Source organism: Emydura macquarii, unplaced genomic scaffold, assembly GCF_026122565.2.
Source record: "Emydura macquarii macquarii isolate MOO-44397 ecotype Brisbane River unplaced genomic scaffold, CSIRO-AGI_Emac_v2 contig_2473, whole genome shotgun sequence".
In the NCBI taxonomy this organism is placed as follows: Eukaryota; Metazoa; Chordata; order Testudines; family Chelidae; genus Emydura; species Emydura macquarii.
The window spans coordinates 10609227-10629896 of NW_027132610.1; the positions used below are offsets into that span (position 1 = coordinate 10609227).

General features: G+C 42.9%; 2 protein-coding genes across 4 annotated transcripts in view; both read left to right on the top strand.

The window, feature by feature from the left end:
• Positions 1–20670, top strand: part of B3GLCT (beta 3-glucosyltransferase) — a 135025-nt gene that overhangs the window by 69692 nt on the left and 44663 nt on the right. For all 3 annotated transcript variants that reach the window (XM_067562943.1, XM_067562944.1, XM_067562945.1), the window contains one exon: positions 19767–19843. In XM_067562943.1, the coding sequence (XP_067419044.1) occupies positions 19767–19843 (77 nt within the window). The remainder of the gene's footprint in view (positions 1–19766; positions 19844–20670) is intronic.
• LOC137162987 (uncharacterized) lies at positions 13979–15451 on the top strand. The gene is made up of 2 exons (XM_067562946.1): positions 13979–14435; positions 15006–15451. The coding sequence occupies exons 1-2, from the start codon at positions 14054–14056 to the stop codon at positions 15239–15241; spliced, it is 618 nt and encodes a 205-aa protein (XP_067419047.1). The 5' UTR covers positions 13979–14053; the 3' UTR covers positions 15242–15451.

Below are 20670 nucleotides of genomic sequence, written 5' to 3' on the forward strand. Positions count from 1 at the left end.
CCATTCTCCTGATTATCTGAATTTTTGATTATCTGATCTGGCCCCAGTCCAAATTAGATGGGAAAATCAGAGTTTCACTGTATATGTTTTTATTTTCTCATAAAATATAAAAACTAAAGATTCTCTGTAAAAATGCAAATGTTATGTTTTTCTAGGTTTTTCTGTGGCAAATGGATTTCTAGGATACCTGAACATCAGCTAGGATGACTGGATGTCCCAATTTTAAAGGGACAGTCCCAACTTTTTCTTATATAGGTGCCTATTACCCCCAACTTCCTGTCCTGATTTTTCACACTTGCTATCTGGTCACCCTAACATCAGCATACTGATGTTCATCATGGTGCACAAAACACACAGATACCAATAATTTTTAGTCTTTTGTTGAAAATGTAAGAGGATCCAAATTTCTTTTGAGGTTCTGGCTGAAACTTGACACCTTTTCAGAGGTCCCAGTGGAAGCATTGTTTACCACCTCATTCTCCTAGTCATTCTTTATTTTTGAGGAAGGCAATATGCCTTCTTGAAGAAGGGAAAGAAACATTAGTTCATCTATAGTCTTTACAATCATGGCTCTTTTCAATTTGAATGTCCACTGTCTCCTCAATTATAAGTATGTTCTTCTTGAGTGCGCATGTCCATTCCATGTTAGGTGCATGCGTGCCACATGTACAGTTGCCAGAGATTTTTTCTCCTAAGTGGTATCCATTGAGCTGGCTCTAGCACCCTTTGGGGTTGCAAACACATGCACTGGTATTAGGGGCTCTGCTGGCCTCCACTCTCTGTTCCTTTTTTCTGCCCATGACGGTTTCTTGGAATGACTCTCTTGCTCTTGCAAGTCTTTCCTAGTGGTTTGAACTTATATTGTACATAGTTTTATAGTTATAGATTCCGTTATTAGTGTATAGTATAGTTAGTGTAAATAGTGATCCCATTGAGTGATGTTGCCCAGGTACAGGGCATGGCACAGGGCTCAAGCCATTTGTGACCTGCAAATAGCCTGTGCCAGTAAGCAACAGGCATTCGAGCTGCTTAAAGTGCCTCTGGGAAGCTCACATTAAGGACAAGTGCAAGATCTGCAGGAGCTTCAGGCCGTGCACTCAGAAGGACTGGGACATCCATCTGAAGGCCCTACTCATGGACACAGCACTCAGACCGGCTTTGGAACCATCCCCATTCCAACTCGGGGCCGAGCACTTCAGTCTCTGTGCTGCGTGCTCCCTCGGCACCATTCCCCAAACCTCCGGTGCCAGGAAGAAGCACAAGAAACAGCGTGCTGAAAGAGGGCACTCTTTAGTGCTGAAGAAGGACAAGAGGGGAGTGGCTGACGAGATAAGACCTATGCTGGGCCACTCATCCTCTCCAGAGCCAGGGTTGGCAACGGTGACTCCGCCCAGGGCACTGAGCACAGTCTGGGACCCACCACCAACTCCTGGGAGCAGTTGGGGCACTGTGCACCTTTAAGCCCCCTCAACACTGGAGGCAATCCAGGCAGCTAAGGACCTGATGTCCCTCCCAGTGCCACCAATGCCATGAGACCCCTTACCAGCCAGGGTTACCGGGGATGGAAGAGTGCAGGGGCTGCTGGCCTCTTCTATGGTGTCTTCAGTAGTGGCATCTCCCAGAGGGAAGTCCTCCATGGGCCCACCACAGCGGTCCCCGACCTGACACTGGTCTTTGTCTCCACAGCACCAGTTGCCAGATGCACAGTACTGTCTCCTGACCCAAGACACCGCTCTCCAGAGTCAAGACACCGGTCTCGGGCTCCTCTCTCCGGCTGCCCAACAGTGCCAGCAGGTGGAAGCAGGAATGGCTCCACCATGATCTCTGAGGGGAGTCTTCCTCGTTAGACTCTGAACAGGAATCTCTTTCATTTGTCGAGAAGACATTGGTATCTGATGTACGCACCGGACCATCTGCTGGAGCTTGGCCACCAGGCCAGTGGCCAGTGCTATGCCAATATTGGAACCCATGGGGGTTTCCCCCAATACAGGACCTCCCTACCAGCACCAGTGGTCATTCTTGGTCATATCTGAGAGGCAAACCACAGTATCGTCCCAACCAGTATCGGACCCTGATTCGAGCGCCAACCCTGAGGCTGAGGCTCCAGCAGTGGCTCCAGCAGTGGCTACTCAGATTGAAAAGGCGGAACCAGACCCTCCTGCGGTGCTAGCATCTTTCTCATTGACCCCTGATGAGGCAGTTGTGGGCCTCTCTAATCTGTTGCCACCAGATGATTTCAGGGCCCACCAAGAGCTCCTCAAGAGGATCGCTGAGGAATTGAAGGAGCCCATGGAAAGCCTATTTGACATTTTGCCTGCAGCGGCCCCCCTCCTAAAGTGGCCCTACCAATCCATGAAGGGGTGTTGAGATTGGTTAGGATGCTATAGTAGACCCCTTCTTCTCTGCCCCCGACCTCGAAAAGGGCAGAGAAGAAAAAGTACTGGCCAAGGGGTTCAAGTATATGTCATCTCTCACACACACCCTCCTCCCCTTCCTGCCCCCCGGGATCCCTGGTGGTTTAGTCCACAAATGAACAGGACAGACAGGAGCAGGCAAGCACCACCCTGAAAAATAAACAGGCAAAAGGCTGGATTTGTTCGAGCAAAAGGTGTATTCAGCATACAGCTTTGTATCTCCAACCAGCAGTCATTGCTGGGGAGATACGACATCAATGTCTAGGACTTGATGGCTAAGTTTAAGGACTCCCTGCCACAAGAGTCGATGCAGGAATTCTTGGCCATCCTGGAGGAAGGCCAGGGCCTATTTCCAGGCGGCCTTGGATGTGGCCAACTTGGCAGCCAGAACAATGGCGTCAGCGGTCACCAGGAGGTGCTGTTCATGGCTGCAGTCATTGGACCTCTTGCATAATGTCCATCAATCAGTACAAGACCTCCCCTTTGAAGGGGCCTCTTTGTTCTCTGAACAGACATGCCAAGCTGCATGGCCACAAGGATTCCAGAGCCACACTGCACTCCCTAGGCCTGCATACATCCCTGGCCTCCAGGAAGCATTTTAGGCCACAGCAGCCTCCAAGGTTTTTGGGGCCGCCTAGGCACAAACCCTATAAAAGAAAAGGGAATGGTTACCTGCACCATCAGACCTAGCCTTCCACCTCATTGTCCCAGTCGGGCTTTTGTAGGCACACCCAAGTACCACTTATCAGCCTCAAGTCAGGATCCATCCCTCCTTTTGTTTTTGAAATGCCTTTCCCCCTTCCTTCCCACATGGTTTTCGATAACATCAGACCGTTGAGTATTCAGTATCCTATCAATGGGGTACATCCTCCAGTTTGTGTCTGTTCCTCTCTCCCACTCCCCATTCCTGTCCTCTTCCGGGACCCTTCTCACAAGCAACTTCTCGTCCAGGAGGTGGAAGCCCTCCTATGGGTGAGGGCCCTGAAGGAAGTTCCTAAAGTCTTGTGAGGGAAGGGATTCTACTCCTAATACTTCCTAATCCCAAAGGTCAAAGGAGGCCTACGGCCCATCCTGGACCTACGTCACCTCAATAAATATCTCAAGAAGCTGAGTTTCCGCATGGTCTCCCTGGCCTCCATCATGCCCTCCCTGGATTCAGGAGACTGGTACGCCTCCCTCAATTTAAAGGACACCGATTTCCACATCTCCATCTTCTGTGGACACAAGATATTCCTCAGATTTATGGTGGGCCAATGCCACTACCAATTCATTGCACTTCCCTTTGGTCTGTCAAGGGCTCCATGAGTGTTCACGAAGTGTATGGCGGTAGTGGAAGCTTACCTCAGACATTGAGGCATATATGTCTACGCGTATCTCGATGATTGGTTGATCACAGGCCACTCGCGGAAGCAGGTCCAGCGCAGCATCAACATGATACAAGCCACCTTTCAGGCTCTGGATCTGTTGATAAATGAACAGAAATCAACATTGATCCTGGTGCAGAGAATAGAATTTATTGTGGCAGTGCTCGACTCCAGTCAGGCAATCTAATGGCCCACATTACAGCTTATCCACTCACGACCTCCCAGGTGTGCCTCAAACTGTTAGGACACATGGCAGCATGTACCTATGTGGTGCAGTACATGCGGGCTACCTGAAGATGTGGCTGTTGTCAGTCTGTTCCCCAGGCAGGCACCATTTGGACTTAATTCTCATTATCCCATCACCAATCTTAGTTTCTCTGACTTGGTGGTCAGATCCACGTTCCATGATGGAAGGATACCTTTTGTGGCCCCGCAGCTGACAGTGACCTTGGTGTTAGATGTGTCAGACCTGGAGTAGGGAGCCCACCTCAGCAGTCTCAGGACCCAGGGTCTCTAGTCTTGGAAAGAATTATCCCTGCATATAAATGTCAGGGAACTCAAGGTGAAACGCTTGGCCTGCAAGGTGTTTCTCTCCCAGCTCTTGGCCCAGGTTGTGCAGATTTTGATGGACAACACGGCCTCGATGTTTTACATCAACAGACGAGGGTCTCAATCCTCAGCACTGTGTCAGGAGGCCCTACAGCTGTGAGACTTTTGCGTGAAGCACACCATTGATTTAGAGGCTGCACAGCTCCTGGGAGACCAAAATGTGTTGGTGGATCATCTTAGCAGGTCCTTTTCCTCTCACCACAAGTGGTCTCTTCAGCCAGAGGTCACCACTGCTGTCTTCCAGAGGTGGACCTTTTCGCCACCAGGCAGAACAGGAAATGCTATCAGTTCTGTTCAAGGCACAGGCTCAGCAAAGGCTCCCTTTCTGACACCTTCCTGCTCTTGTGGCAGACACCCTGATGAACACCTTCCCACTGATCCCTTTGGTTCACAAGGTCCTCCTAAAGGTCAAGAGGGACAAAGCAAGAGTTATCAGCATTGGTTCAGCATGTTGCTAGAGCTCATGGTAGCAGCTCCACTAGTGTTCCCACCCCATCCAGACTTTATTTTGCAAGATTACGGCTGGCTGCTTCACCCAAACCTCACTTTCCTGCACCTGATGGCGTAGCTGCTGCATGGCTGAACACTGAGTAGTAGGCCTGCTCAGAGCAGGTTCAGCAAGTCTTGCTAGGTAGGAGGAAACCTTCCACTACCAAGCTAAATGGAAGTATTTCACTTGCTGGGCCTCTGAATGAAATCTCTCACCATGTCAGGCTTCCCTGCGGTCCATTTTGAACTATTTTCTTCACCTGTAGCACAGGGTCTGGCTCTATCATCAGTCAAGGTTCACTTGGCAGTCATCTCAGCCTTGCATTCTCCAGTTCAAAGTAAATAGTCTTCTCCTATGAGATAACAATCAGGTTCTTCAAGGGTTTATAAGTTCTTGTTCTTGTTCATCTTTTCTATATGCAACTCTAAACTAACAAACTATTTGCTGTGTTGTACAAAGCCCACACTGTTTACTATCTGCTGTGGTGTGCAGAAACTGAGATACCTCAGGGTTACTCAACACTCTATTGGTCTCTGCCAATTGTAAAAAGCAGTCAGGCTGCTGAGGCTAGGCCTCACACAGTGGTCAAGCAACTCACCAGTGGTCAGGCAATTCAGTCAAGCAACTCAGACCAAGCTAGGCCTCCAGCAGTGGGACCTAAACTTGGTTCTGTCAAGACTCACGGGAGCCCCCTTTTGAGCCATTGGCATCCTGCCCCCTACTGCTCCTCTTGTGGAAGCTCGCCTTCCTTGTTGCGATTACTTCGGTCAGAAGAGTCTTCAAAATCAAAGCCCTGACTTTAGATCTCCCTTACACAGTGCTCTTCAAATATAAGGTCCAGCTGCGCTCCCTCTTGGCCTTCCTAGTGAAGGTGGTGTCATATTTCCATATCAATCAGAACATTTTCCTCCCTGTCTTCTTTCTGCAACCTCCCAGCACTGATGAGGAAAGGCAGCTGCATATCTTAGATGGGCCCTGGCCTTCTATATTGAAAGGACTAGGCCCTTCTGGAAGTCCACACAACTTTTCGTCGCAGTGGTAGACAAGATTGAAGAACTCCCGGTGTCATTCCATAGGATCTCGTCCTGGATTACCACCTACATCTGAGCTTGCTATGAGCAGGTAAAGGTCCCGCCTCCGGCTGTCATGACAGCTCACTCTACAAGACCTCAGGCGTCATCAGTAGCCTTCCTCACACAGGAACCAACCCAGGACATCTGCAGGGTCACGAGGTTTCTGAACATTGTGACCTACTGGTTGCTCTCAGTGCCAGTATCTTTACTTCTATCTCTTTAGAGTGTTCTCTCTCTGCTCATTGTCCTTGTTGGCATTACATTTGCAAAAGTGACTGATTCCCTCAATATTTGGGTATCCAACTTTTGAGACCCCTCTAAAACGGTCTGATTTTCAGAGGACAAGTGTTCAGCACTCTGAAAATCTCAAGCCTTTTAAATTTAACTCAGATTGAGCTCCAAAATATAGAGGCATTCAAAATCTTCAGTTAATTTTGAGAATTTAGATCTTAGCCTCAATTCAGGTCCTCTCTCCTTAAAGTCATCCAAAAGTAGGTGATTCTTTGAAGGCTTGAGATAAAAAGAAGTTTTGTAGATTTGACTTCTTCTCATCCTTATCTTTGCTTTCTTCTAACTCTTCTCTTTTGCCTCTTCTTTATCATTGTGATCTCTGCCCTTATGGTTTATACATGTTTCTTGCATTCTGCAGTGTGCCATCTTTTACAAAATCCTTTACAGAATACTTCTAGCAGCCAAGTTGAGTTCACAGACATTAAAAATCCGTGTGCTTTCATTCCTACAAGCAGCACCTTCAGAACAGAATTGATACATGTTATTGAAGGAGAGGGTGGAAGAAACTGGGCTTCTGCATAGGGACAAAGGCAAGCATGCCTTTTGTGTTGCATAAATGATGAAAAAAATAAAACATATTGCTGGTCTCTGATATGGACAAATAGAGGAAATAGTCCTTCCAGTCTGTCAGTCCAGCAATTTTTAAAGTATTATATTTCCATTAAAAATACATTGTCAACATGTCAATCAAATGACAATAACATTTGAAAGATCATTATAAAGTATCTTAGGTTGTGCAAAAATATGTACAAGTATATTTATTGGAAAAATTGCTTCTTGGATTTGGAGACAAACAGATAATTGCTGTGTAAATGAAGAATATTGATTCTTACTTGAAAATCTTGTATGGGTTGTCCAGCCTCACTGACACTTCATTTTTAGTCTGTTGAAAATAAGACTGTGATGATAGATAGACCCACACCAGGAACAGACACCAAAAAGATAGAACAGGACAGACATACATCGTTTTGTTATAAATTACTTATTTGAAATATGACTTTTTACATGTTCTGTATATTCTGTGTAATGTGTATAAAATATGAATAATTAGAGAAATGCTGTCTCACAGTTCAAGGACACCACATCTGTATTTCTCCTCTACGTGCCAGCAAGATCACCCACTCTAAGATCCCAGCTCCTCAACTGTTGGGTGGAGATCTGCATCTCTCTCCCTTCTGACTGTGGTATTTCCACCTGAACAGTTCCTTGCTTTCACTGTTATTCCCCAGCAAAAGACAGACTGCCTAAGCAGGCCTACTTTGCTTCTCTTCTCAGGGATGGTATACAGTGTAACTGCCCACGGTTTTAAATTACCACTCAGCACTTTATAAGCAATCATATTTATTCTTAAGGTAAAAGCATTACAGAGAAAACATAACAATAAAAGAACCTACAAACATGCTAATAAGATTACCAGAGATTCCCCCCCCGGCTGGTGATTAGGTCTCCATACCCCACACAGCGTCTCTGTTTGTCTGCACAATTTCATCACAACTTTGGCTCAGAACAAGCACCCTCAAGAGTAAGTCAGTTACTCATTTATACAGTTTGTCTTTAAACTATCCTCATGTAATAGGTGATTAGCAGACAAAACGTCTCCTTTTCAGGGTGGAAATTCAAAGGCTGAATCCACAAGTAGAAGTTTGTGATCCCCTCCTCCCAAGTACTTCGTAGGAATTCCACTTCACATGTATTGTTCCAAAAGATCATTCATGTCTGCTACATTGTTCAACACTATCTTTTGAAGCTCCCAGTGCTTCCCAGAGATTTTATTAATCCTGGTTTCCTCCTAAAGAAGTTCCATACAATTCCACAGTAATACATAAACATTTGCAGTATTAATACAATGAACTAAAATACTTAATTCAGTGAGATTTAATCTAATTCATTAAGGTTTGTCCAGGATATTGTGGGAAACTGCTGTAACTATGTCAGAGACTGAAGTTCCTAGTAAACAAGTACAGAATGAATATACTTTCATGTTGAAGTATGGCAAGTGTGGAATGATTCTACATTCTGTTTTTACATGTTACAATATTCAAAAGTGGCATTGGTCTTTTTTCTCATCATCTACATTTCCCCTTGTCATTTCATTTTGAGAGACTGGTTAAAGTCAGCTTTCTAAAGAACAGATGGGGGAGAAGAAAAGGGTGTAATACAGAAAAAGATAAAGTGAGGAAGAATGAGACAATAAACAGCGGAGTTCCTATTAAATTTTACAAAATCTTGATTTTCCCCCTTCCAAGAAACTTATGGTAGACAGACAACATATATTTGATCCAATTTTTCAATTAAAACTGTTAATTGAAATCTGCTAAAGCTTTTAATTAAGATGATAAAATATTATAAGTGGCTATGGTGTTAAAAATGGAAGGTGAGGAAATTGGGGGGATTTTTTTGTGCAATGAAATTTATCAGCGTGTCAGGACAGTTGTTTCACTGTTAATTCAAGATATTTCTAGACAGACAAAATGCATATTATTGATTATTTTCTTGTGTCTTTGAAGGTTGGTACATCAGACTCCACATAGATCTCATTTGCATACATTTTTTGAATGTTGCATTTTTGTTCCTTTCTTGAATGCTGGTATTTGGAAATATTTTGTGAATGATGTACATGTGAAAAAATCAAAAGTAAAACTACAAGACAACTAGAGATATTTAATACAGAATAATAGAAAAGAATACAAAACTCTGACCTGCAATTTGTGAATTTTTGTGAGTGCCTATTAAAAGAAGCATCACTATGTTTTGTTTATGATCTGCACCTTGGAAGAATGAAGATTTTTGTCTGTATAGCAGGGCACCCAATTATTCCAACTCTTTTTGGAAGGGAACTTTGCAATATAAAAAACTTCAGGGTGCAAATCTCAATTTAAAGCACATATTGTCGTTGTCAGAGTATTTTATGCATACAATATGCTGTCCTCTTTCCTGGGAATATCCTCATACGAAAGGTTGAATAATATAGGTTAAATATGTGTAGTCCTGTGTGCGGGTCTTAGAAATCTGTTTTAATAGACATCTCATCTTCATTTAGGTTCCAATCCTGCAATTGTATCTGCATCCTGAATTAGTAAAGACTTTCTTCTCCCACAATGCATGCTAAGAATGAACATATACAAATATTTATATAAGTCATATAGTAGGTTTGCACAGGCCCCCCCTGCTGATCAGGTCCTCTGTGCCCACAAGCCAAGCATAGACATCAGCTTCATGCTCCCACCAGTGCTCTTTATTTACAACTTATATCCCACCACCATCTACTAATATACAGTATGGCCTACCAGCTTGCTCCTGTCCACAGCTAAAAGTCCCTCCCCCAGCCTAAGGGGCGGAGCTACTGAGCCTGGGACTCAACTAATTACAGGGGACAATGAATGAAAAAACAGGGACGGAGTGAAGGTCAAAGGGCTAAACAGAGGGAACCTGAAGGGGACACTGAGCAGAGAATCCTGGACAGCTCCCATTGGTCCTCAAAAGTAGCCAAGGAGTCAGCAGATGCAGCCCAGAGGAACTCTGCTCGGAGACGTGATCGCACAAAGGAATGGAAGTAGGCCCCACAGTCGCAGAGCATCTCTCAGCCAACCTCCTCTCCCTGGTGTTGTAGATGGCCATCTTGGCCAAGGCGAGAAGGAGGTTGACGAGGAGGTCCCACAACTTTGGCCTGAGGCACATGTGGGAGGGAGTTCACCTGCCACCCAGCCCCGACCATCAGGCCAAAGGTCTTGACCCACTTGACCCTTGCGGAGGAGGTCGCCACATAAACAGCCTGGCAGGCCTCCACCCACACCAGGTCTCCCAGGTCCTGGACCACAAGGACCACGTCATCAGTTTATACTGACAGCATTACTCGCCACTCTGGCTCATGGAGCACCAACCCATTAGGGTACCCGTGGCAGGGGGCTGAATCAGCCTGGTCTCTCCTAGCACCTGTCACATCTCAATATTAATCTTTCCTCTGCTCTTCCTAGTGCATGAGTCCAGAAAAGCTCTTTAGGGAAGAACTATCCACTTTATGTCTTGTTGGCACTTCAGTAATTATTATAATGAAATGATCTATTATTAGAATTTTATATGAGTTGTTTAGATTGAAAGTAAACACAAAGTTTAATGCTTTTATTAGATTGCAAACCACAGATTCTTGCTGAAGCAAGCACAAGTCACATTTTATTAACTGAAAATTAAGATTAATTCCTTCTTTTTAGTCACTTGAAAATTGTAGAGTTTGGAAATTGAAGACATTTTTAATGCTCTTTTCTCCCCATAATTTCTGAAAATAAAGGCTTTATTCTTCAGCAGTATGGTTCTTTTGAATTTAGGTACATATGCCTACTTTCCACTTGTGAAAGTGTGGACGTATTTTGAAAATTTTTTCCATTTAGACATTTACATTGCTTCAACTTTCTGGCATCCTGGTCAACTGAGCAGTACTCTGCAAGAAGAAAGTGTTAATGTCTTAGTCTAGTTTCTGGGACTGATAATGATAAATGTATCAAGTTACTTGCTTTTTAAATATTTATTTTGGTGGCTTGTTTCAGAATCTTCTTTCAAACAGAAATCAAGAGTGCTGAAACAAGCAAATATTTGTAAAAGTGCCATAGTTGCAATATTAGGCTCTAATCCCACAGAAAAATATTGCCGTATCTATATTGAGGCCCCCTGAAATTAGTCAGACTCCATGCACATGCAAAAGTCAGTCTGTGTACTATCAGTTTCAGGGTATGTCTGCACAGCAAAAAGCTACCTGTAGCAGTGAGTCTCAGAGCCCAGAACAATTGACTTGGGTTCCTGGGGCTCTCCCTGTGGCGGTAAAAATAGCTGGGTGGATGCTTGGGCTGAAGCTCAGGCTCTAGAAACCCAGTGAGGTGGGAGGGTCTTGGAACCTGGGCTCCAGTCCAAGCTTAAACATCTACATGGCTTTTTTAACCCTGTAGCTAAAGCCCGTTGACCTGGGCGATGAGACTTGCCGCTGCAGTTATTGGGGTTTTTTCGGTTGGTTGGAAGTTTTTTGCTGTGTAGACATAGTGATGGTGGCCCTGATTCTGGTCCAACTGAAATCAGGGTTTAAACTCCCTTTGATTTCAGTGGTGCAAGATTGGGCCCTGAAAAGATAATTCCCAATCTGTGCTCTATACAATGTGGTAATCTTTTTGGATTTCAAAGATCCCATTAGACTTTTTTTTTGTCTTAATTTCCCAATTGTGGGAGCTCTAAAATTCAGCTGCCAGTATGTTAAGCACAGTGCCATCTAATCCTCTTTAGGGCAGATGTAGAGAAGATGGTGGTAAAAATTTGGTGAGCATCAGCACCTTCTCTATGTTAGAAATTGCTTCCATGGGGAAGCTGCACTGATGGTAGTGGTAAGGAATTTTTGAGGGAAAAGCCTAGTGTAGCCAAAACCCATGAGTTTGACAATGAAGTAGTTGGAATAGAGTCCTGGGACTTACAACAGAACAAATCAACCATCTGAAAGTTGCTGAAAGATTAAAAAATGAATTTATAGATGTATATCAGTCTCACCTCCAGGCACTAAGCATATTGTATCTACAATGCAGGAGCTTGAGGCTCAGAGCTTTTGACTTTTGCGTTAAAATGTATGGAGCTGCCAGGTTGGCAGCCAAATTGTTTTAGGGTTTTCGTTTATTTAATGTAGTTAGAAAATGAATAAAGTTATTTTTCATTCATTAAAATTTATAAAAAGTATGTTTTCATTTTTCCTATTTCCTTGAGTTATACTGAGGGGTGTTTCAACTTCCTTTCTTAAAGTTTCAGTAATCATCTGTGGGTGGAAGGTCAGTGTTTCCTTCTTTTTCTTTACCAGTGAAAATTATCAAATAGCTGTCTGAAGGCAATCTAATGTGCTGCATCTTTCTCTTGATTTATGGAAGCTGAATAATGCTAATACCTTGACCTCTTTTTAGAACTGTACTTGATGTTTTAACAGAACCAGTTCCTTTTTCAAAATGACAACCCAAACACCTGAAAAGTAGAGATTTTTAAGTAACACTTCTTACTATTGTTATCTTTGTTCAGAAGGGGATTTAAGAATACAGAATAGATTTTCTTTTTCCTTGCTGGTAGCTGCTTGTTTAAAAAGTTTATAAAATAGACAAATTGATGAGGAAAGATACAAATACTAAATAGTTTATATTTCACCCCTTTTGTTCCTGTGGGTGGAATTCCTAAATTATACACTTCATATAAGAGAGGAACAAAGACTGTACAGCTCTGTGCAGAGTAATAGGTCAAGGCAACCTTGGACAAACAGCTTAATAACTGATGATGTGGTAGTAAATAGAAATAAAGAAATTTTGTTACTGGTAGTTTCATACAAAACAGTATTTTTAAATCACTTGTATTTTTTGTTTGGGTACAAATTGTTCTGGTTCCTTGGAATATAACTAGTTCTCTATGCTTATCAATACTTGTGACTTCAAAGGATTTTAAATTTGATATTATAAATACAGATTGTAGTTTTAAGTGAATTTAGTTAGGTGATCACTCTAATATAAAAAAGGCATGGTACACTGAATTTGACAGTAGGAATTCCTGGCATGTTCCCCTTCTTTATGAGTTTAGAGCTCAAAGACTTGCATTATCTTTTCATTATGTCAGAAATCTTCCAAAGACCTACAACATGGTATATCTTTTAAAGGAAAGTCCAAGAGAAACTTTTGGATGTATTTTGCACTTCTTCTGTGTCAGAGGGGTGAATAAGTTGCTACATAGGATGCACCCTGAGTCACCGAGTCCCATCCCCTGCCGTCACAGGCAACCCCTTCATATAATCTCTCCTTTATGAATTTATGAAGCTCCATCTTAAAACTAGCTAGGTTGTTCGCCCCCAATATTCCTCATGGAAGGCTGTTCCTGAACTTTACTTCTTCGATAGTTAGAAATCCTCTTCTGATTTTCAGCCAAAATTTATTCATGACCAGTTTACATTCTTTTGTTCTTGTGCCAACATAGTCTTTTAGCTTATGCAGCTCTTCTCTCTCCATGTTGTTTATTATGTATTTCTACATAGTCATAATCAGTATTGGGCATGCATTTGATGGTGCTTTGACCAGATGACTTGTAATTTCACTACAAATATCACCATCCACCACTGTGTTTTATATTTCACTGCAGATTACAATGTATTCACATGCAATGGCATATAGAAGTCACAAAGGGCTTGTTACATATATCATAGCAACATCAAGAGTGGATGTCTTTCTAAAAGATATACCATAGCTCAACCACATTGTTGGGTTAGACATAAGAATTACTGGGGCCTGGTCTACACTGGCAACTTAGGTTGACTTAAAGTCACTTAAGTCAACTTAATTACACCTGCATCTACACTGGCACCACTGTTAATTCGAATTAAGGTGCCTGTAGAATCGACTTAATAAGATCACCTCTGCAAGTGGCGTGGCGTCTAATTCGAATTTGTTAAATTGATTTAGTGTCAGTGTAGACACAACGGAACTTAAATCGAATTAATTGACCTCCGGAATGTATCCCATAATGCCTCGTTTTGACCGCTCTGGACAGTCGCGCTGTGCTGCTCAGTGGTCACGCTAGCAGGAAAAGTCCCCTCCCCTCAAGCCCTGGGAAGATTTAAATTTTCATTTCCTAATGCTGCCAGCGTGGCGAGAGCTTTGTCACTGTTCTCCGCATGGCTACTGCAAAGCCCAAACGTGCTCCAGCATGGAGTCAACCAGAGGTCTTAGATCTCATCGGGCTGTGGGGCAAGGAGTCCGTCCTGGCTCAGCTCAGAGCTAGCAAAGGAATCTGGACATTTATGGGAAGATATCCCAGGGCATGCTGGAGAAGGGATACCAGAGGGACGCTCAGCTGTGCCGCATGAAGATCAAGGAGCTCTGCCAGTCGTATCAGAAAGCCAGGGAGGCTAACAGCCACTCTAGCTCCTTGCCCAAAAAATGCCGGTTCTGTGATGAGGTGCACGCAATTCTCGGTGGCGATCCCACCATGGTGCCTCCCTGCATCATCGATACCTCTGCTAGGTCACAGTCCATGATCAACGATGAGGACTCCATGGACGAGGAGGAGGAGGGAGCTGAGGAGAGCAGGATGCAGGAGAGCGGGGTTTCCATTCTCCCAGAAAGTCGGGACTTATTCCTGACACCCGAGCAGTTCAGCGGCACACAGGACAGCACAGATGATCCCGGGGAAGGCACATCTGGTGAGTTTTTTTTTCTTATTAGCATTTCTGTCCTTTTACATTGGTGGGGGAAGCTCAAAGTGGATTTCAGGTATTTTGGTGACTGTACTGTGTGTTTAACCAAGGAACAGTTGATTTATGTGATGAGAAGTGCTGCGTTTATCATCAGTTGATATCTCATGGAGAATTTAATGTATGTAATCTGTTATCCTTCAAAAAACTTTTCAGGGGAGGGCTGTCTTGTTCCTCCCTCCACAGTAGGATTCTTCTCTGCAATCAAGGTAGCCAGCATCATGGCGGAACACTGCTGGTACCCCGCTGTGTCCAGCAAATCTGTGTTTTAAGCATAGCCTCCCCCCTGCATGGTATCCACAGTTCCTCTCTGTAAGGGTTTAAAATACAGGCAGAGATTTCCCACCACCACCACCACACTGTCCGCAGTTCCTCTCTGCAAAGGTTTAAAATACAAGCAGAGAGAGGGAATCATTTGCTACATTTTTTCAGGGGATCATTATCTAAATTGTTACATTTGTATCATTTTCTTCACTATGCTAATTGTGGCTACCTTGTTATTTTTTTTTCATTCTGTAGACACCTCGGCACTGGACCGACCCTTAAGAAATGCTGTGGACAGACTGTCTCAGATTAGGAAGAGGGGGAAAAAAACAAGAGATGACATGTTTGGTGAGATCATGAATGGCTCAGCGTCCGCAGAGACCGAGCTCAGAGCGTGGAGGTTGACCTTGTCACTGAATATGGACGTGGACAGGGAGAATCGCCGAGAAATGCAGGAGCATGATCGCAGTACCACGCAGGAAATACTGTGAATCATGCAGGACCAGGCAGACATGCTCCGGTGGCTTGTGGAGCTTCAGGAGGAGCGGAGACAGGACAGAGTCCCGATGCAGCCCCTACATAATGCTCTTCAACCGAGGGCTTTGCTGCCCGCCCCCGCCCCCAAGAGGTCTAGGAGGAGATTGTCCAGGCTGCACTACGTGCTCGCCTCCACCCCTGGTGGAGGTAAGCAGAAAGCAGCGGTGGCCACGCTGACAGCTGATTAGCAAGCTACCACCCTACCCCTTGAGACAGTGAATGAACACTCCCCCCACCTTCCCCCATGACTTGAATGTTCAGAAATAAAGTTTTGCATCATTTCAACACATTTCTTTATTAAATCATATCTTGTTCAGGAGGCATTTTGTGGGCACGGATATCGTTGGGGGGTGGGTGGGGTGGCTGTTCACCAAAGGCAAACAACATACAGAAACAGAAATCAGTCCTGCATCTCATTGCAGAACCTGTTTTTCAAAGCTTCCCTAATTCAAAGCATGTCACGGTTAGCTCTCAGCATAGTGCTGGCATCTGGCTGCTCATAATTGGCAGCCAGTCTTTCTGCCTCCACAGCCCAACCCTGGGGGAACCTTTCACCCTTCGCTTCACACACATTATGAAGAACACAGCAAGCTGATATCACAGAAGGGAGGTACTTCTCACTCATGTCCAGCCTAGTGAGGAGACTCCTCCATCTACCCTTTAAATGCCCAAAGGCACATTCTACAACCATTCTGCAACTCCTAACCTCTTATTAAAACATTCCTTCTCACTGTCAAGGTGACCGGTGTACGGCTTCATTAGCCAAGGGAGCAAGGAGTAAGCAGGATCCCCCAGGATCACTATGGGCATTTCCCCACTCCTGATGTGAATTTTTTGGTCAAGGAAGAAAATGCCCACCTGCATCTTAGAGAACAGCCCCGAGTTACGAAATACACGAGCGTCATGCACCTTCCCAGACCACCCCAGATAGATGTCAGTGAAATGACCTCTGTGATCCACAAGCCCCTGCAGGATCATGGAAAAGTACCCCTGGCGGTTTATGTACTCGGTCACTAGGTGGCAGGCATTAAGATAGGGATGTGTGTCCCATCAATGGCCCCTCTGCAGTTTGGGAAGCCCATCGTGGCAAACCCCTCCACTATGTCCTGCACATTTCCCAAAGTCACTAGCCTTCGTAGCAGAAGTCTATTTATGGCACTGCACACTTGATTCACAGCTATGCCCACTGTAGATTTACTGACTCTGAATTGATTCCCAACTGAGCGGTAACAGTCGGGGGTTGCCAGCTTCCACAGAGCGATGATGACTCTTTTCTCCACTGTCAGAGCTTGTCTCAAGCGAGTGTTCACACGCTTCAGGGATGGGGCCAGCTCCGAGCACAGTTTGAGGAAAGTTGCCTTTCGCATCCAGAAGTTTTGCAGCCACTGATCATCATCCCACAGCTGCATAACGATGCGGTCCCACCAGTCCGTGCTTGTTTCCTTGCACCAGAACTGGCACTCCATGGACTGCAGATGACTTGTTACAGCCTGCAGTAATTGGGAATTGTTCTGCTCGATGTTTTGTAGCAGGGCAGCCTCGGTGGCATCGGTGTTGTCTCTGCTTCGGCTTCTTGCTCTATTTCTAAAATAATCTATGATAAGCCACGATATATTTGTCACGCTCACAATTATAGTGCAGAATTGAGCTGGCCCCATGTCTCTGCAGCAATGGCGATCGCGGGGAATAAAAAAACAGCGCAAAAATACCTTTCCTGTTTGTTTTGGGGGCTCGGGGAGGGAAGCAGCATTGCATCCTGGGACGATGACATTCATCCCAACAGCCACCATGGCTAGTTGCACTGTGGGATAGCTACCCACATTGCACTGCTTTCCAATTCGAATTAAGGCTGGTCAGTGTAAACGCAAGAGACCAGTGCAAACAGCGTACGTAGTGTGTACACTCTACTGCGATTTCTAAAAACCGGCTGCTGAAAGTCGAATTAAACAAAGTCGACTTCCCGCGGCAGTGTAGACATAGCCTGGGTGAAATTCTGTGGGCTGTGTTATGGAGGAGACCAAACTGGATGATCGCAAAGCCCATTCTGGCCTTAAAATCTATGAAAGTTCTAATCTCTTCTTAGTTCTTACACTGGTTCTTCTCACATTGTTTGCAGCTGTACAACACTGATATAAATCTCACTATATAGCTGTGAAACTATCCAATACTATATGAATCTGGGTATTTGCATACCTAGTTTGGTTAAGTTAGTCTGCGTAGGCACATTCTGCCCATATTTATTTTAGGTTAGCAGTTAATCTGTGAAACTTCAATATTAATAAAAATGTTTGAAAAAATTCTTACTCTGACCAGTTGTTTTCATGCAGAAATCTGAGAAAATGTTCTCAAAATATTTGACTTACTGATGGAGAAGATTTTTAATGTTTACAGCTAGGAACTGGAAGTCATGGCCCCTGTGTTCCATTTCTAGCCCAACCACTGATTTGCTGTAGAATTGAGCAATGGACTCGGCATCCTTCTGCCTCATTTATACAGCTATAAAATAACTTTAGTACAACTTATCTACAAGTGAGATACAGGAAAGCTTTAATGTTTATAAAGTACTTTGAAGACATTATGTAACCATTTCACAAATGTTTGCTTCTTTGTCTTGTCTGTGTTGGTTGTAAGCTCTTAGGGGCAGGGACTACTACTGCCTGTATGTTTGTAAAGTGCCTGGCACTTTCTGGGCTAAAATGTGTTATGCTACTTTCCAAGGCAGAAGTGACTTTAAGAAAGACATTTTTTTAAAATCAGTTCAGCCGTCTTTGAGTTCTCTAAGTGTGGGGAAATAGTTTCTCAGCCATTAAAAATGTTTGTTTAGCTGATTTGTTTGCACTTGAATAACTCCAGAGCCTATTTGAATTTAAAACTTCAGACTTGGCATGTTCCATATATAATCTTTGGTAAGGAATGTGTGGTTTGCTAACTGTGAAAAACACTGGTTGAGAAATATTAACTAATGAAAACAGTACACTGAACATGCTGCACTTTATTCACATTGTTAATTTCAGTGAGTAGGGAGTGAGTTTGGGAGAGGCACACAATCCCCAGAGAGCATTTGACTACTCTGGGCCAGGTTACTTCTTGACCAGCCAACCTTCTTCTTCATACTTACCCAGATTTTCCAGTTAGTCTCAGATGGAAGCTCACATAGCAATGTATTTCCCTTTTTCTACCTTTCACACTTCTGGATAAAGTAGGCAAAGTGAGTGGGTCAGGCAAAGAGATCAGCATAATTTAGCAAGGTTTTTGGTGGAAAGATGTAAACTGAGGAAGGAAGAGCCACACAGACAACCTCTGTGTATATATATACAGGAAAAGATACTGTTCTAAGGATCAGATTGTTCCTCCATTTCCATGAATGGAGGAGCTTCAGATTTGAGGAGAGGGAGAGAGCTTTTTCTGTAGCTTCTTCCCATTAGTGCTTCCCAAAAGAGAGGATCTGGGCGAAGGAAAGGTGATTGAACTAGTTTACTTTATTCAAACTGCTGTCTTCCTACATATACTGTAAATTATCCAGTCTATTTTGTATATAACCCTTGATTATATCTAAAGTGTATATTAATTCAACCCTTCCTTTTTTTGTAAGACAACTAAATATATAATTAGTAACTATTTTTCACTTTGTCAGGATTTATCTTGTATGTGAAATACAAGGCTGTGCACGAAGCACTAGCTTGGCTATAGTGATGTGTTTTGTTAAGATAAATGCTCATCCTTTTGCTTTCTTACCTAGAACCATTAGAAGATCATATTGTTATGCCATTTATAAAACGTGTTCTGATAAAGTTCAATGGTGGTTCTTGAATCACATTAACAGTAAACTACCAAATTTGATTGACATTTTAGTAAAACTTATAATGTCCAGTAAAATACACTGGATTGTTGATTTAAGTCTGACTGGAAGTTTGGGGACACTGCATACTTGTGGTAGCTACTCCTAACAATACCAGACGATTTGCAACAAAACTAATGGTGTCATCAAGAACAGTGAGCTTTATCTTGCAGTCCTTTGTTAGATGAAAAATTAGCTCTATAGACGTAAATAAATGTTTCTGATTAACATGATTTAAGTATGATTAACTAGAAGAGTTTGCATACTCCACTTTGATTTATAAACCCTGTCTTTACAAGATGAACATTTAATTGTTCCAGATGTGGTATAACCAGAGTGATTATCCAGAATATTTATAAAGTTTCACTGAAGTATGAGGTGCATTAGTTTTATACCTGAGAGGGGGCTTAGAAACAAGAAATTGCAAGAAGCTCCTTCTCTTCAAGAGTCTGAATTATATCCCTCCACTACATCCCCAGTCTCTTTTAGTCTACAAGCCTGTTTGCTACTGAGTTCTGTGAAAATAACAGAGTGAAATAGTCTTTCCACAAGAATTTAGTTCTAAAATTAGTTAGGCATCTAAGAAAATATTTTGTTGTAAAATACTTTGTCTCATAAGAATATTTTTTATTTTGTCAAAGGAATTACCTAGAGTTCTGCTTATTCATGAGATGGACAGACATGATGGTGCATGGACCATACTACCACTAATGCCAGAGTAAGTTTAAAATTCTCTACAAATTGTTGATATGCTTTAATGCTTGTGTTGAAGTAAAAACATCACCACCTATGAAAACACCTCTTTTGTTTGTTTGGGAGCAACAATTTAAGGATGGAGTTTTAACATTAACTTTGAATTTTCTTGCACTTCTTTGTCAGTATTAAAAATGTTTCCTAAAAATAAATTTCCAAAGCAATTTGCTATTAAAATTCACTAACTTAGATAACATTTATTTTGAATATAAGAGAATTAAAGAGTGAAGTAATGTAACATAACTGTACAATCAGCTTCCTCTAAAAATCTGTATTACTGAATTACTTACTAGAAAAAAGTGAACTAACTCAAAAAGAATATAATTTTGTTCTAATGTTTGAAAGCCCTACGTTCTAAATGGCTTTTGTTTGCTAAACCAAATATTTCAGTTTTAATATGATTCTTCTTCAGAGGAAGAGAATTCCTTCTCTTAACTCTTGTAACTTCATCTGGTCAACTTCAAATTTCTTTTGTGACATGTCAAAACTTTTTATTTTACACATGGCATGCTAACTAAAGTTATGCAAATAAGTTGGCTAATATGTAAGGGGTTGTAATATTCTGTAATGGGGTAGAGCACAAAGGTAAATCTGATATAAATTGTCTGTATAATTGTCATTTACATGCATGTACAATATTCTAGGTCAGGTGGCAGAATATAGGATATTTTGTGGAGGTACAGAGCGATTCTGTTGATTCATCCTGGTAGCTAGACCAGGTGGGTCTCATTTGTTCTGACTCACTAAAAGTATGACAGTTTGTCTGAGGTGAGAAAGCTAGAATGACATATG

Excerpts from the sequence above, each read along its gene's own strand:
- LOC137162987 (XM_067562946.1), top strand. The coding sequence starts at position 14,054 with ATGCTGGAGAAGGGATACCAGAGGGACGCTCAGCTGTGCCGCATGAAG. Across the intron at positions 14,436-15,005 it reads TCCCGGGGAAGGCACATCTG|ACACCTCGGCACTGGACCGA; the intron begins GTGAGTTTTTTT and ends TTCATTCTGTAG.